General features: G+C 48.1%; 4 protein-coding genes across 4 annotated transcripts; 3 read left to right on the top strand and 1 right to left on the bottom strand.

Moving 5' to 3' along the window:
* Window positions 1-294: 294 nt before the first annotated feature.
* Window positions 295-519, top strand: N7455_007056 (uncharacterized protein; the record flags this gene model as incomplete). Its single annotated transcript, XM_065605515.1, has 1 exon — window positions 295-519. One exon carries the CDS (start codon window positions 295-297, stop codon window positions 517-519), a length of 225 nt encoding a protein of 74 aa, XP_065461369.1.
* Window positions 520-3,174: 2,655 nt separating this feature from the next.
* abcB (uncharacterized protein) lies at window positions 3,175-8,169 on the top strand. The gene is made up of 5 exons (XM_040961320.2): window positions 3,175-3,492; window positions 3,620-4,157; window positions 4,220-7,262; window positions 7,323-7,697; window positions 7,921-8,169. The coding sequence occupies exons 1-5, from the start codon at window positions 3,265-3,267 to the stop codon at window positions 8,153-8,155; spliced, it is 4,419 nt and encodes a 1,472-aa protein (XP_040808233.2). The 5' UTR covers window positions 3,175-3,264; the 3' UTR covers window positions 8,156-8,169.
* Window positions 8,170-9,462: 1,293 nt separating this feature from the next.
* Window positions 9,463-10,737, top strand: N7455_007054 (SANT/Myb-like DNA-binding domain-containing protein; the record flags this gene model as incomplete). Its single annotated transcript, XM_065605514.1, has 1 exon — window positions 9,463-10,737. The coding sequence occupies one exon, from the start codon at window positions 9,463-9,465 to the stop codon at window positions 10,735-10,737; it is 1,275 nt and encodes a 424-aa protein (XP_065461368.1).
* A 2,238-nt stretch (window positions 10,738-12,975) lies between these two features.
* N7455_007053 (uncharacterized protein) lies at window positions 12,976-14,013 on the bottom strand (the record flags this gene model as incomplete). Its single annotated transcript, XM_065605513.1, has 1 exon — window positions 12,976-14,013. One exon carries the CDS (start codon window positions 14,011-14,013, stop codon window positions 12,976-12,978), a length of 1,038 nt encoding a protein of 345 aa, XP_065461367.1.
* Between the last annotated feature and the right edge of the window lie 1,010 nt (window positions 14,014-15,023).

The raw sequence follows: 15,023 nt of genomic DNA, 5'->3' as shown, positions 1-15,023 counted from the left end.
TTAGCCCCGAATCAAGTTCAGATTTAATGGCGTTATCGTCTACTCCGTACACGATGTCTTTTTCCCCTCGAGCTTACGAGGTTTCAATGCTGACGTTACTGGCTTTGCTGCCTGTGTCAAGCCCGCTTAGTGCAAGCTCGCGAACAGGTACATGCCCAGAGGGGATAATACCCCATACCCTCACTTCATACTGCGGGTATAGGGTTTTGCTTCCCCAATGCATCGGGCATCGCCACAGGTATACGACCCTCGTGAGGCTGTCATAGTTCACGGTGTACACCGACTGATGCACACATGGCACTGACCCCGGACTCTACTTTCCCCCGGCTCACCTCTACTCTGGGAGCTCTGGTGATGAGGGCGCATGGCATGGAGATCCGACAGCTGGGGTCTGCATCAGTAAGGTGTGGCGAGCTAAGACGGGTCGAACGAGGATTTACCGCGCAGTTCAGGCACTACCGCAGTGAGGGTGTAGTGGAGGTGGCGATCCCGTCTGGTGATCGCGATGAGAAAAGTTAATTTGCTAGGATCTGACACGATCGTGTCTTAGGTGCTTTTCTGAAGTATATCTGAGGTATAGGATGTTATTCATGAGTCAAGCGAAAACTCAAAAGAAAGGCGGATTGTGGTGGGGTCCCTCCCCGAGCTGATGTTATCACGCCCTTCATACTTCGGATCTCCCGGTCGATAAATCCGAATATACAGGGGTAGATATGACTAGCATCGGAGGAATGCTCGGTTAAAAATGAAATCTTATTGGGTCTCAGATATCATTCGATCTCAGAAATGAAATTTGAGCTAGTTTATAGAAATATTTACAAAGTACGGAGTACGGATTACCTCGATGTAATCTAATATGTAAGACACACAGTACGCTAATGATCGCTCTGCAAGGGCCACCAAGGGATGCGGGCGTAACCGAACCCGGCGACCTGTGTCTACTTGGCGTTTATTTATATATTAGTCACATCCACACCTTCAATAGCTCGAGAACATTAGTAGAGAAATTGGGGTTTTATAAATTCAAGCAAAAAGTGTGAACATCTGGGACAGTTTCTGAAGATGATATCCAGTCGCATCAAAAACATGAGTTGATGTGGTGCAGTATGTGCGTTGCTTTTTTTTCTTCATGTTTTACTTTTCTTTTCTTTTTTTTTTCTTTCTTTTTTTTTCTTAAATTTATCGTTTTCGTATAATCACCAATTGGGAACGTACGTTTGTATATGTCCACTATTCTCACTAGTCAAGACGTGACGTGAATTTAAGTGAGTGCATGTACGATGTACCTATAGGGAGGTGGCTAGAGATCCACACAGCAAAGGCCGTGATTATTGGGCTTTGGCATCCAAAGAGATACACAAACTAGTTGACACTTATGACCGGCTAGCCTGACGAGCTAAACTAGCGCCCGCAGTTTGGGGTCGATTGTCAACTAACAATGCAGAAACTTGACAGGTTGATCTCCTTGTCGATCACCGGATAGATCACTTTATAAATTTCGGCACACTTGGAGCTTCCAAAGTTAGAGTAAAATACATCCCCAATTCCAAAGCATATACTCCGTATACAAAGTAGACATAAAGAAGCACACAATATACACAATATACGCAATACCGAAATGTCTCTACGCGGGATAATTTGGAATCAACTGCACATGTGAGCACGAATGTACATCGGTGGAGATCATTATGCACAGGATTTGCCACACATTGACCACGCTTCTAATTCCAAGACAAGGGGAAAAAAGAAAAGAAAGAGAAAAAACCGGCTTACCCTAGTCAGTTCGGCCCCATCGGGGACGGTTGTTCGTCAGGCACTATAGCGGTAGGTACAGATCCCGACTCATGCACATTGGCCCAGCGACCGCCACGCGAACCACACCACGTCTTGGAAGATGCAGAATTTCAGGATTGGCGGCCAGGATTTAAATCAGAAAGGCCGAGGGCAACCGAAACGTCCGAAAGAATTCAGTGTGGACCATAACTAACAGTTGAGTCAAAAGGAACGATTGGCCCGGATGAATCCAATTGCGAATCCCTACCGCCACTACCGAGTCAATAGAAGCAAAAAAAAACGCCATGACAGGTGGAATTGGAGATTTGGAGATTATTATAATCGCAACGAGAACTAGCAGAAGCCGGTTGTAATCCATATCTCATTTGTTACAGTTCTTTTCTCCGAATGTGGAAGATCCAAGCGATTTGGTTCACCGCGTCAGCTTCTGCGGTCAAGCAGAGTTTATGAGAAATATATATAAAATATAGATATATATATATATACATGCAATGTGAGTTTTGAAGAGTAAGAATAAGAATAAGAGTTTCATTTAATTACGTTATATTAAATTAAATTAAATTAACCAAAATAATGTTTCAAGCCCAACGCGGCAGATCTGCCATCATACAGATGTAGGCTTGCCTCCCTCACATGAGGGGAAAGTCATTTCTTTGCCCTAAGTCCACACGAGACTTGGGCCATATGCACTCTACATTCGCCATCGCAACCCATTGGAGGTCATTTGAACCCATTGGACTCTAATTATTGTATTCCTGCAAGGTAGCACAACTCCCTCGTGTTGCTCGGGATTTACTCAAGGTTTCCTTGCCTCCAGGGGCGAGTGGATCTAGTGATGCCACCTATATCCCCCACATCCCCAAGGGGGGAAAGGCACCTCTGCCGCAATTTGACTTGAGAATCAGGGCCACTATTGATGGCTGAAGTGGAGTCATGGAATCACAGTGCAATCTCCAAGGTCTTATAGAGGAACAAAAGAAAAGAGAAAAATAAAAAGGAATATCCTAAAAAAAGAAGAAAACAAACCAAAATAGATGCAGCTGGATGGATCCATACATACCTAGTCCAAGTCGAGATGAGCTCACAGGGGATTGCCAGTAATAGCAGTGTAAGATGGTTGCATCAAGTGTTGTATTAATGTCCACTTTGATGCAGCCAACCAGTAACATGGTCATAAGGGTGAGCTCAGGGTTGTAGTTCTCCTAGATGTAATGAACTCCTGCCCAGAGGGATACGGACCTCGATTAGCCCTATGTACGTTTTGCAGTGATGTCTTAGTAGTCAAGCTGACTATACTTATGTCACTTTCTGATGCATCTGATCTAGACCAAAAAGCCGCAAGTTCCCCGAGCTAATGCAAGTTCTTTCTTAACCATACACTCTTTTGAATTCTAATTCCCCGTGCCGCTCGTTTACAGTCTTTCTTTTCTTCAACCATCCTTCTGTCGCCAGGTGGTTCAAGAAACAGACATGACATCCTCTCGCTATTCAGGGCCTTCGTGCCACGATCTAGATAATACCCTCCGTATTGACGCTGGGTCATGTCGGGGAGGATTCGATTTCTCTCTTTTGTTCGAGGAGACCATCCTCCAGATTTTACCTATTTTATTAATCCTAATCCTTATTCCTGTTCGTCTCTGGCAACTCTCACGAAAACGAAACAAAGTTGTGCCATCATGGTTGGTCCTCGTCAAGCTTGTAAGTTGACCGTGTTGCGATAATCTGCTTTTTGCAGTTCGCATGCAACCCCGCGAACCCCCGTGGTCTTTGGAAATGGTGGACAATCCAATCTGGGAACTGTTATCTAATAACCATCTGTGAACAGGGAGCTTGGTTGGCCCTACTAGGTCTTCAAATTGCACAAATAGCCCTATGGGCCCTTCCGGCAGCCGACAGCACCAAGTCCTCGGTTCCAGCTAATGTGATCTTGACAATTGGCGTACTCGCTCTCGCTCTGCTTTCATATGCAGAGCACACACGCTCTGTGCGACCCTCCTTCATTTTGAACACCTATCTCCTCTGCAGCTTGCTTTTCGATATTGCACGGTCTAGAACTCTATGGCTACGCAGTGTGGACGCCTTTAATAATACCCTGGCTATTGTCGCTACAGTGGCGGTGGGTGTCAAACTGCTTCTGTTTGTGCTTGAGGCTGTGGAGAAAAGACATATTCTCAAATCGGAATACGCCGGTTACCCTCCAGAAGCGACTGCGGGTTTCTATAACCGCGCTGTGTTCTGGTGGTTGAACCCACTGTTCAAGATCGGTTTCACCGGAGTCCTACGTGTAGAGGATCTCTTTGCATTGGATAAAGAACTGAGCTCCGAGCGCTTACTAGCTCGATTTGATGAGAAATGGAGCAAAGGTAATTAGCTGTCCAGGTCATATGCGCTTTTTTTCTGATTCTCTTAACTAACATTTATTCAGTGACAACTAAATCGCCGAACACCCTCCAATGGGAGTCAATGAAGGCTGTGAAATGGCCTCTGCTTGCAGGTGTCCCTGCCAGAGCGTGCGTTGTGGCCTTCAATTTCTGCCAGCCTTTGCTCCTGGAGAGATCACTCTCTTTCTTCAATTCGCCCGTCAACAAGGGTACCCAAAACATCGGATACGGACTCATTGGCGCCTATGTCATGGTTTACGCCGGACTCGCCGTTTCAATGGGCCAGTATCAGCACCTCACGTACCGCGGGATTACCATGGTCCGTGGTGTTCTTGTTACAATGCTATACAAAAAAGCCAGCTGTCTGGGCCTCGGGGAGACTGATCCTGCCAACTCGCTCACTTTAATGAGCGCAGATGTCGAGCGCATCACAGCGGGATGGCAGACCATGCATGAGATCTGGGCGAACTCGATTGAAATCGCTTTGGCTATCTATCTTCTCAAGATTCAACTGGGAATTTCCTGTGTTGTTCCTGTTTGCGTCGCTCTGTTTGCTCTGGTTGGATCGTTGGTCGGCATGTCCTTTGTTGTCGCACACCAAGCCAAGTGGTTGGAAGCTATCGAGAAGCGCATTTCCTCTACTTCCGGGATGCTTGGATCGATCAAGGGAGTCAAGATGCTTGGTTTGCAGGATTCCTTGATGAAGTTCGTTCATGGTCTTCGGATCAGCGAGTTGGATATCTCCAAGAAGTTCCGTACCCTTCTGGTTTACAACATGGCGTTTGCCTGGTTGACTCGCATTTTTGCCCCAATCTTCACCTTCGGTGTTTACGTCGGCATCTCAAGTGATCCCTTGAGCGTCTCCCGGGCTTTCACGTCTCTGTCTCTGTTCTCGCTTCTCGCAGACCCTCTCTTGACCTTGGTCATGGCACTTATGTCTTTCGCTGGTGCCGTTGGATCTTTCCAGCGTATTCAACAGTTCTTGGACAAAGAGGACCACGCTGACCGCAGGAATAACTCCTCAGAGACTTTGTTCCTCGATGATCTCGCTGAAAAGCGTGCACTATCGAAGGCTAAGGACCTTGACCTGTCTTCCATTAACTCAGACTCTGTCGAGTCGCTCAAGCGCTCCAGTGCTCCTCTTTCTTCTTCAAATGCTGTCGTTGTCCAAAGTGGAAGCTTTGGATGGGAAGCCGACAAGGATCCAATTCTCACCGATATTACCATGACCATCCCACAGGGCAGCTTCACTGTTCTCATTGGACCGTCTGGATGTGGCAAGTCTACTCTGCTCAAGGCTCTTCTTGGAGAAATCCCCTGTTCTGATGGCAAGGTTGCACTCGCATCTTCCAGCGTCGCATACTGTGACCAGACTCCATGGCACATGAACGGCACTATCAAAGACAGCATCGTTGCCATGTCTGACTATGATCCTCAATGGTACACCTCTGTGATTCAGGCTTGCGCTTTGGAAGAAGACCTCGCACAGTTCCCTCGTGGGGATGCTGCTATTATTGGAAGCAAAGGTATCGCTCTCAGTGGCGGACAAAGCCAACGTATCGCACTTGCACGCGCAATCTATGCCCGGAGAAAGATCATGATCCTCGATGATGCCCTCAGCGGTCTGGATGCTACAACAGAAAACCACATTTTCCACAGCCTGTTCGGTCCGAGAGGACTCCTTAAAGAGATTGAAGCTTCTGTTCTCGTCGCTTCGTCTTCTGTCAAACGCCTTCCCTATGCCGACCACATCGTTGTTTTGGAGGCAGGTGGTCGGATTTGTGAACAGGGAAGCTTTGCTGCTCTGAACAAGACTGGTGGATATGTGGCAAGCTTCGGACTCGGATTGCCTGATTGGGAGTACAAGGCTAAGCGATTCTCGGACTCTCCCAGTTACAGCACCGTGGACACTATCCAGAAAGAAAAGGAAGCATTGATCGAGGAACCAGAGAATCACGACCGCGGTGGCGATCTCGGAATCTACACATACTACGTCGACGCCATCGGCTGGCTCCCTGCGATCGTCTTCATGGTCGCAATGGCCGGTTTCGTGTTCTGTATCTCATTCCCCAGCATTTGGGTCAAATGGTGGGCCCAGTCTGACACCGCAAACCCCAAGCAGGAGATCGGTCACTATCTTGGTATCTACGCGATGCTTGGCTGTCTCGCGATGCTTGCATTGATTGTGGGCTGCTGGCAAATGATCATCACCATGGTCCCAAAGTCTGGCGAGAGCTTCCACCGTAAGCTGCTGACCACTGTCCTCAGTGCTCCGATGCTGTTCTTCTCTACCACCGACAGCGGTTCAATTCTTAACAGGTTCAGTCAAGACTTGCAACTCATCGATATGGAGCTTCCTATTGCCGCGATCAACACTGTTGCTACATTCTTTCTCTGTCTGGCACAGATGGCTCTTATTGGAGTCTCCTCCAAATACGCAGCTATCTCCTTCCCGTTCGTGCTTGGTATCTTGTTCCTTATTCAAAAGATGTACCTGCGCACCTCGCGCCAGCTTCGTTACTTGGATATCGAGGCCAAGGCTCCGCTGTACTCACACTTCACCGACTGTCTTCAAGGACTTATCACTCTGCGGGCCTTCGGATGGCAACACGCTATGGAACAGAAGAACATCGCTCTGCTTGACCACTCGCAACGCCCCTTCTACTTCATGTTCGCTATCCAGCGCTGGCTTACGCTGTCGCTGGACATGGTCGTGGCGGGAATTGCTGTTCTTCTGATCGTGTTGGTCGTTGCCCTACGTGGATCAACCCTCAGTGCAGGCTACGTTGGTGTCGCCCTGCTGAACGTTATCCAGTTCAGTCAGAGCATCAAGCTTCTGGTTACCTTCTGGACCAACTTGGAGACGCACATCGGTTCTATTCAGCGTATCAAGGACTTTACGTCAACTGTCGAGTCAGAGGACAAGCCCGGTGAAGACCAAGATGTGCCCCCTAACTGGCCCTCCAAGGGTGCAGTCGCCTTCAACTCCGTTTCTGCGGCCTACAGACCCTCCGAACCAGTTCTCAACGATGTCTCTCTCACTGTCCGGGCAGGCGAGAAAGTCGGTATCTGCGGACGCACTGGAAGGTAAGAAAACAATATCCACTTCAGACTTCTAATGGACTCTATTCTAACAAAAAGCAATAGTGGAAAAACCTCGATGATCATGAGCATCTTCCGAATGATGGAACTCACCAGCGGCACCATCACCGTGGACGGAGTCGACATCAGCCGCCTACCCCGACGAGAGATCCGCTCGCGCATCAACGGCGTCTCCCAAGACTCCCTCCTGTTCAAGGGCAGCGTCCGATTGAACGCCGATCCAACAGGCAACCACACCGACCACGACATCTTGGCAGCCCTCAAGAGCGTCCAGCTCCTCCCTGCGATCGAAGAAAAGGGGGACCTAGACACCGACGTCGACGAGATCCACCTGTCTCACGGCCAAAAACAACTCTTCTGCCTTGCCCGTGCCCTGCTTCGCCCCGGCAACATCCTCATTTTGGATGAAGCAACTAGCAAGTAAGTCAAATCCCCAGTCTTTTTCCCCTCGCTTCGACCCACATCTCTCTCCACTTGGCAATTATGCAATTATTGTTTCCCCAATCCCCCTGCATATCAGCGTTCATCCGAGCGGTGGTAATTTCCTTTGCATTTTGCGATCTGTACGATTTTTCGGCCACTCACACCGATTCAACCCCTTGCTGCAACAACTGAGACTAACCACTTTTTTTGTGAAAAATAGCATCGATACCAAAACAGATGAAATCATGCAGCGTGTTATTAGAGAGAAATTCTGTAATCACACCATCATCGCTGTCGCTCACAAACTCGACACAATTCTCGACTTCGATCGTATCGTTGTCTTGGATGCTGGTCGCATTGTTGAGAATGGCGAACCTTATGCCCTTCTCACTGAGCCCAAGTCGCACTTTAGCCAACTTTATGCGAGTGCCATGGCGACGGAGGAGTCAGATTAATCTCCCTGTTGTCTTTTTTTCTTTCGGGTCGGTTGTTTGATTGATTTTGGCACCTGTACAGGTTGAAGCGTCTGGTTAAATCTTTCTTTTGGCGTGACAATCTTCCACATTCCCTTTTTCGAGGTACATATCGACAACAACATACTGGTTTTTGGGCCTTTCTGGTGGAGTTATATATTGGTGTTCATGTTTTGGTCCATGTTCATGTTACTTGTTTTGTTCTGCTTGATGTTTATTATGCTCTTCTTGACTCTCTTTCAATACTTTTATGACCTTTAGGGTGACACTTATGCATAACTCCCTTATTTGACTCTTGGTCTTGATCTGTAATCCATCTTTATCTTGATAATCATTCAATACCAATCATGACTTTCTTAACTCCTATTGCAATTTTCTCTGTAATAATGTTGACGGTAACATTGCCGCCTCGGGAAGTGATCGGCTCCCGGATTCCAGGGTGAGTTAGTCACCCCGCCGCCCTAAGCTGCCCACTGAGCGACCCTGAGCTGCTCAGTGAGCAACCTGATCGCTCACCCCGGTGCTCTCCCCTGATCAGCCCTTCACCCTCCGTCTTGCCTTCTAGCTTTCGCCTGCTCCGATGGTAACCGCACTGCCTACCGGTGTTCCTGGGAGTTCTGGCCTGGAGATGACGTATTCCCACGTCGGTACAGTGACTTGCTGTCCTCTTCGAACTTTCCATCGGTTGACTCGATCCCTTCGGCTTGCATGAGATATTCAGTACCACGTCGCCTCTACACCCTCTCATACGTTCTCTCGCTAACGCTGCCGACACCACCCAGCAAACGAACGACGAAAATTCACCGTTGTCCTCGTTCCTCCATATACTGTGCCAATTTGATCCCAGGAACAACATTCGCACCAGCCTTCGGGCAACCTCTTTTTGTGTGGTATACCTAGGCCTCGAACAACTCGCCGCGCCGTGTGACGCAAGTCGACGACATCGGCTGACGGATCTAGTTTAGTTTCGGGCTAGATAATTGCCACTGAATGAATTAAGCTAGCATTCCTAGGAACCCTTTCCTATAACTGATCCCTCGCAGCTAGAAATGGCTCTGCGATTGGCTGCAGCGAATACTGGAGCCTTGTCGATAGATCTAGAATCTATGCCGGTTCTGTCGACAATTCGCTGCTCTATCTCACGGGCTGATTGAAACGATGAATCGAAACAAATAAATAGTCCCAACTATCCCTCCTTTGCAGCGTTTGTTTGAAATATCATCGAACGTGAACTTTACTGCCTCCTGCTTTGATTCCCATTCATTCAAAACCTCTTGAATCTACCTACCATGGTAACGCTGAACCATCAAAGATTTTGGCAGCCATTACCAAGAGCTTCAGTGAGACGCTCTTCCACCGGCTCAGAAACCCAGACTATCGATGTAGTGAGGCAATCGGACGCCCCAGAAGAAAGAAATGAAGCAGACTACACCCTGGGGAATAATGTGCCACAAGAAGAACGCAGTACATTGAGTCTCGGTAAGACATATTTTAAACACCCTCCCCCCATGCCCCTTGGAATTAATACGGTCTCTCCAATTTTAGAACCCGGCGAGCCCCCTCGAGCCAATTCGCCTGAACTCTATCTCAATGATGCAGCATCAGCCGCTGGAAATTATCCTGACTACCCCGAGGAAGTCGCTCTTTATCCTTCCTCCCGAGATACTGCCTCCGTGACTGGCTTAGAAGGCCCTGGTACGACGAGAGTCTTCGATGTCTTTGAGGACGATGGTACCAGACAAAGCGACGGGGGGTATTACAGAGATTGTAATCCAAACGAAAGGAAGCGAGCTTTGGGATATTCAAATATATCCTCTCCGAAACGACGCCGGCACCGGACTTCTACAGTCACAAATGCGAACAAGCCGCGAGGAAGACGAGCACATAAATCAGGAGCCGGAAATCTACCGAGCGAAATCACAGAGGGCGATTCCGCGGGCAATCTCGCAGGCCTAAGGAATGCGATCGGATATTTAAAGCGCGCTTACAGTGTAGTCACTGCTGAGGCCAAATTTTCTGACGACCTCGCGGGTGCAGAAATTCTCAAAGAGAATCTTGCAGTGCTCCAGCTTGCAACAAAAACGCTACAACACGCATACGGCATCATCGCAACAAGCACCACAGCAATGGAAAATTCAGTGCGAGAGGATACGACTGTAAAACCACGGCCAGGTTTTACCCGCAGGAAGTGGACCCCCGAAGATGGGCGTCGACTCTTGAGGTTGAAAGACTCTCAAAAGCTGTCATGGAGTAGTATTCGGGATTCGTTCCCCGAAAGAACTATGAATGCACTCAGGAGCCAATACTCTCGGGAGACTTCCAAGCATTTGGAAGCTTTTTCGAGTAAGGGGAGCCAATCGGTCAGCGCTGGTCGGCAACCAAAGTACACATCAAAGATCCGAAGAAGCCCTAGGCTAGGCCAACCTCACCAGGTCAAAAATATGAGGAGCGAAGTCGAGCACCACCGAAGGTATCCCTCGCGTGCAAGGAATCATTGCGGTGATTCAAATGCATTGAAGTTGGATTCCATTGATCCCCGACTCCGTGACCTCGGTAATGCCTAAGTCCGCCCCACTGTATTTTTTTCTGGTGGTAAGACCGGCATAGGTCCTTTGGGCGGCAGTATATCTTCTGCAAATGCGAATGACGGTCAATGCTACAATATCATTAGAGCAGAAGGTTGTGTTTCTTCTGAGGAGTTCTTTATGTAGATACTGAGCCTATATTCAGCGAGTTGAGACTTCTTGCACCGATTACATGATACAGTTTTTTGGTGAAGTAGAAGTCCGTATAGAGACCTGCTAGAGCTTACGTAGTGTAGAGACTGGTATTTTCTCTTCAATATGCACAACAAATATAGGTCAAAATCTTCTACCTTCCAAAATTGGCGCTAGAGACTTATATCTACGAACTGATCTTGGAAGGCGGTTGACTACAAAGAATTATGCAGCAAACGAAATGTATATGCATTGAAAGGTGACAATCGAGCTGGCCGTGAACCTCTCACGTGTTTTTATTAGCTTCCAATAATAGCAGATATCGTCGACTATCTCTACCGAGATGTAACGCGCAGAATGAGAGTTCGACCGAGGCGACCCAGATAATCCTATTTTTGGAACCTCTGCCAGTTCCCAGAGCCATTCTGGCTCCCAGAAGAGGTGTCCTGTATTACTGGGAGCGTTATTGCATGCTTCCAGCAGGCTTGTTTGCGATCCTGGGAACACTTAGCCTCCTGGGAGTGCTAATAGTCGCTGTCAGGGATATACTTTAAGCATAGAGGATGAATGGAGATGATCTGCGGGACCCAGATGGTGCATATGGGTTCCCCTGAACGCGAGGAAGCCTGTATCTTTTGCTTTTCCGCGCTACGTCTTGTATATAGAGTCAACTATAATTGTTCACCATATTGATTATTCATGACAAGACACTTCCATCTCTACGTATACGAGAGACCCTCGCAGTCGCTCTCAGGAACACAGTTCAAGTCTCCCAGAAGCTGATCAAATGCATCCACGCTTTCACTTCGTAAGACTCCTTGAGTTCCGGGTTCTTCCTAACCCAATTTGAAATAATGCTCATGAGATGCTTATCTGCGGTTATTTAATATATATAATGCCTCTCATGGTAGAAGTGTTTCAGAATATACATATCAAGAATCTATGGAGTAGGTTCATATTTAGGTTTTTATTAATCCTTCAGCAGAGACATGGCCCTGTGCTCCCCTTGAGGACTTTGCCCCTGATATTTAATGGCTAGCTCGTCCATCTTCATTTGAATCGGCTCAGGGTGATTTGACTCCTTGTTCTGTGAGCGTCCAATAAACTTGAATTAACGAGTGAAAACAAGAGGAGCAGCTTACTATTTGTTCTGTAGATAGAGGCCACTCTTTTGCGTTCGAAGTCAACGTGTATAGTTGGCCTGTCTTCTTCATTCGGAGAACGAAGTGGATGTCGGCATCACATTCTGTACAATACTCGAAAATCTTCTTTAATAGTGTCTCCCTCCTTCTCAGACTTTTTTGATTTCCCCTTCTGGCATCAGATGTTTTGAACTTGCTGTTGGCGATAGTTGTAGGCAATGATATTTTTATCACCGGAGAGGGTTCCATTTGAATTCTATCCGCTAGCATCGGTCAAGTGGCTGTAAATACTTTTTGTTACCTAGGATATGATTTAATATAAGGTGTATAATGTCTCTCCGGCTCAACTGACAACGACAATGACATTTATTAGTATTGATTTGTGTTGATAGATGGATCCTGTGGTAAAGCAACTCAAGCTGTCATGTCTTCAACGCCTATGACTTCCGACTTGACCAAGCAAGTACCCGTTGAATTTGGTTTTCATTCAGCAAACACCACTTAAACGAGGGCCATAAAACCATACTATTATCATTGTAAGGGTTTATATTAGCTCAGATTGGAGATAGGAAGTGACAGAAAGGCGAAGATCGAGCCCCATTTGAGGTCAACCATCACCTGCTCTCATGTTCGGTAGATATTTGCCAGAGACGTTCAGATAGCACTTTTATGTACCATAAGGACGTGTAAATAATCTTCTAAAATGAGCTGATATCCAGGGTCATGGTTTCTATAGAGATATGACTGCTTGTAATGCCATGTGCCTGTGCTACAGACGTGTGTGTGTGTGTGTGTGTGTATCATTTACCCTGACCCCTCGCAAAAAGCGATATGCAGGATACAACAACTATACGTCCGAGTATATACATGTAAAGTGATCCACTTTCTGACAGGAACTTAGAGCCTCGTCACGGCCTATCCTGGCCCATTGCCGCTCCCGTTGTTAGGCTGCCTTCATGGCGCGGCTGTGGGCTTTCAACTGAGACGGACAGCGACTGTCCGGATTTGGCTGCATTTCTGCTAGGAATCGCGAGAACGCGGGCAATGCTGAGTGTAAGAATCTGGTTAAAGAACGTGTTGCAGACGCGGGATTGTTACTGGCTCGATTAGCCGGGAATTTCCTGGTTTTCTTGTCGTCCTTGAATGGGGATGGCTTATTGTGAAAACGGCGATGAAGATCTTCGATTGTGAGTGTAGATTTGAGGGGAGGTGCGGGCTGGTGAGTTTTAGGTGTCGGTTCCTCTAAAGATGTGGGGGCATTTTGGATAACCGAGGCGTAGGTCGGCTTTCGGAGTTGGGGTAGAGAAATAGCGGTCTGTGCCGGACGGAGTGGATGAGGGGAGCTTCCTTGCTGCGACGGTTGCGGTTGAGGTTGCGGTTGAGGTTGCGGTTGAGGTTGCGGTTGAGGATCCAGGGTTGGTGGGAGCCTGGTAAAGGTGGCTGCTGGAGAGGCCTGGCACTGTATGCTGAGATTCGAATTGGTTGCTTTCAGGGGAGATCCGTTGAAGGGGAGGTGGTGGGCAGGTGGTGATCCGGTCGAAGTAGTTGTTGGCTGAGACACTGAGTCAGAGGTTTCGAAAAGTGATTTTAGATCGCGATAGATGATCTGCCACATGCAATTCTCTGTGTGAAGTCGGGGTGTTTTCTCGATAGGGGCTCGCAAAAATGTGGTTAAAGGGGTTGTCGTTCCACAGGCAAAGCAGCATGCAGTTCGGTCGTTCAGCCTGAGTGGTTTGTAATACAGGCCATTCTGTGCTAGTTCGAGGGGGGTCACGCCACTTAGGAGCTGTCCATGAAATGAGACAGCCCTGGCGGCGATGGTACCGTGGGTGGTCGAGATGCGGTCATAAGGCTGATCGGTGCGATGTGGAGCGGTTTGTGCGGGTGGGGTAGTGGGGTTGGCGGGTTCAAGAAGAGAAGATGGGGGACGAAGGACGGGAAAAGGTCTCCTTCCCTTTCTCTTGTCCAGGTCCATTTCCATCTCTTCCCTTGGTCCAATACAGTCCCTGTGCTACAGACGCGCTCGAAATCAGTTTCACAAATTTGTTCTCTTTGATTGCTTCACAACATCTATTTTAATAAACGCTAGGCCTAATTTGTCTAATATATATTTATTACCTTTTTCTAATTCGACAGTTATGGATGGGCTAGGCTAGATGTAGGCTAAGGCGGGTCTGGCCAAGACTTAAGAAAGAACCGCAGAGAATAAAATGGTGAAACTGATTTCGAGCGGACCTGTATTGCTATCCGGCCCACGAAATCGGATTTCTCAGCCTGTACGAGGCGTGGGCTACGAACCTGGAGTCTCTGTTACTCCAGAGCCAATGAGAGACGCAATGACGACCAGAGGAAACGAGTCCGCGATGTTGCGGCCTGCCTCCACCGCAATTCTAGCGACCTCGAGGCCCCTTTGGCACACAGGAACGATTTAAAAACCATCCGACGATAACGGTTACAGCCTCTCATGCCGTCACCCCAAGGGGAGTTCACAGAGCCTCTCAGAGGCGCGGATCGAAGTCGAGCAGGACACCTGTGGGGTAGAATTGGATTTGTGGGATTAGGGCTAAGGTGTATCGCCATCGGCTGCTGGATCCCTTACCTCGAATCGGAGGATACTCTGGTTAGTGGATGGAAAGATTATACGCTGCAGGCTTGGGTGTATAAAGGGACCATCTGCAAGACATGGTCGGCCTAGAGAACGAGAGGATACTAGGTATCAGGAAGCAAGAAATCACGCCAACTTGTGGACTGAGGTATACTATGGCAACGATGGCTAGGAAGAAGGTTGGCGCGTCGCCATCGGCTGCCGACTAGAGATCCTTACAACACTGTCAGTATAGCCCGAGAGGACGGATGCGCATGTCGGTTCACAAGAAGCAGGAAGGTTGTTATGCCGTGACCCTAAGGGGACTTAGCAGAGCTGCAACTTGGCCTGGAGGGTGGGCTTAAGGAGCAAACGGGTATATGAGTGTGGGGGAAGGTTTTTGGCTC

The sequence above is a fragment of the Penicillium solitum genome (genome assembly GCF_028829755.1).
Source record: "Penicillium solitum strain IBT 25940 chromosome Unknown utg000004l_segment0_segment0, whole genome shotgun sequence".
Lineage (NCBI taxonomy): Eukaryota > Fungi > Ascomycota > Eurotiomycetes > Eurotiales > Aspergillaceae > Penicillium > Penicillium solitum.
This window is presented reverse-complemented; position numbering and strand designations above follow the sequence as displayed.

Bases quoted from the DNA above. Each gene is read 5' to 3' on its own strand.
- abcB (XM_040961320.2), top strand. From the start codon at position 3,265: ATGACATCCTCTCGCTATTCAGGGCCTTCGTGCCACGATCTAGATAAT. The intron at 3,493-3,619 runs GTAAGTTGACCG...ATCTGTGAACAG, and splicing joins GGTTGGTCCTCGTCAAGCTT to GGAGCTTGGTTGGCCCTACT. The intron at 7,698-7,920 runs GTAAGTCAAATC...TGTGAAAAATAG, and splicing joins TTGGATGAAGCAACTAGCAA to CATCGATACCAAAACAGATG.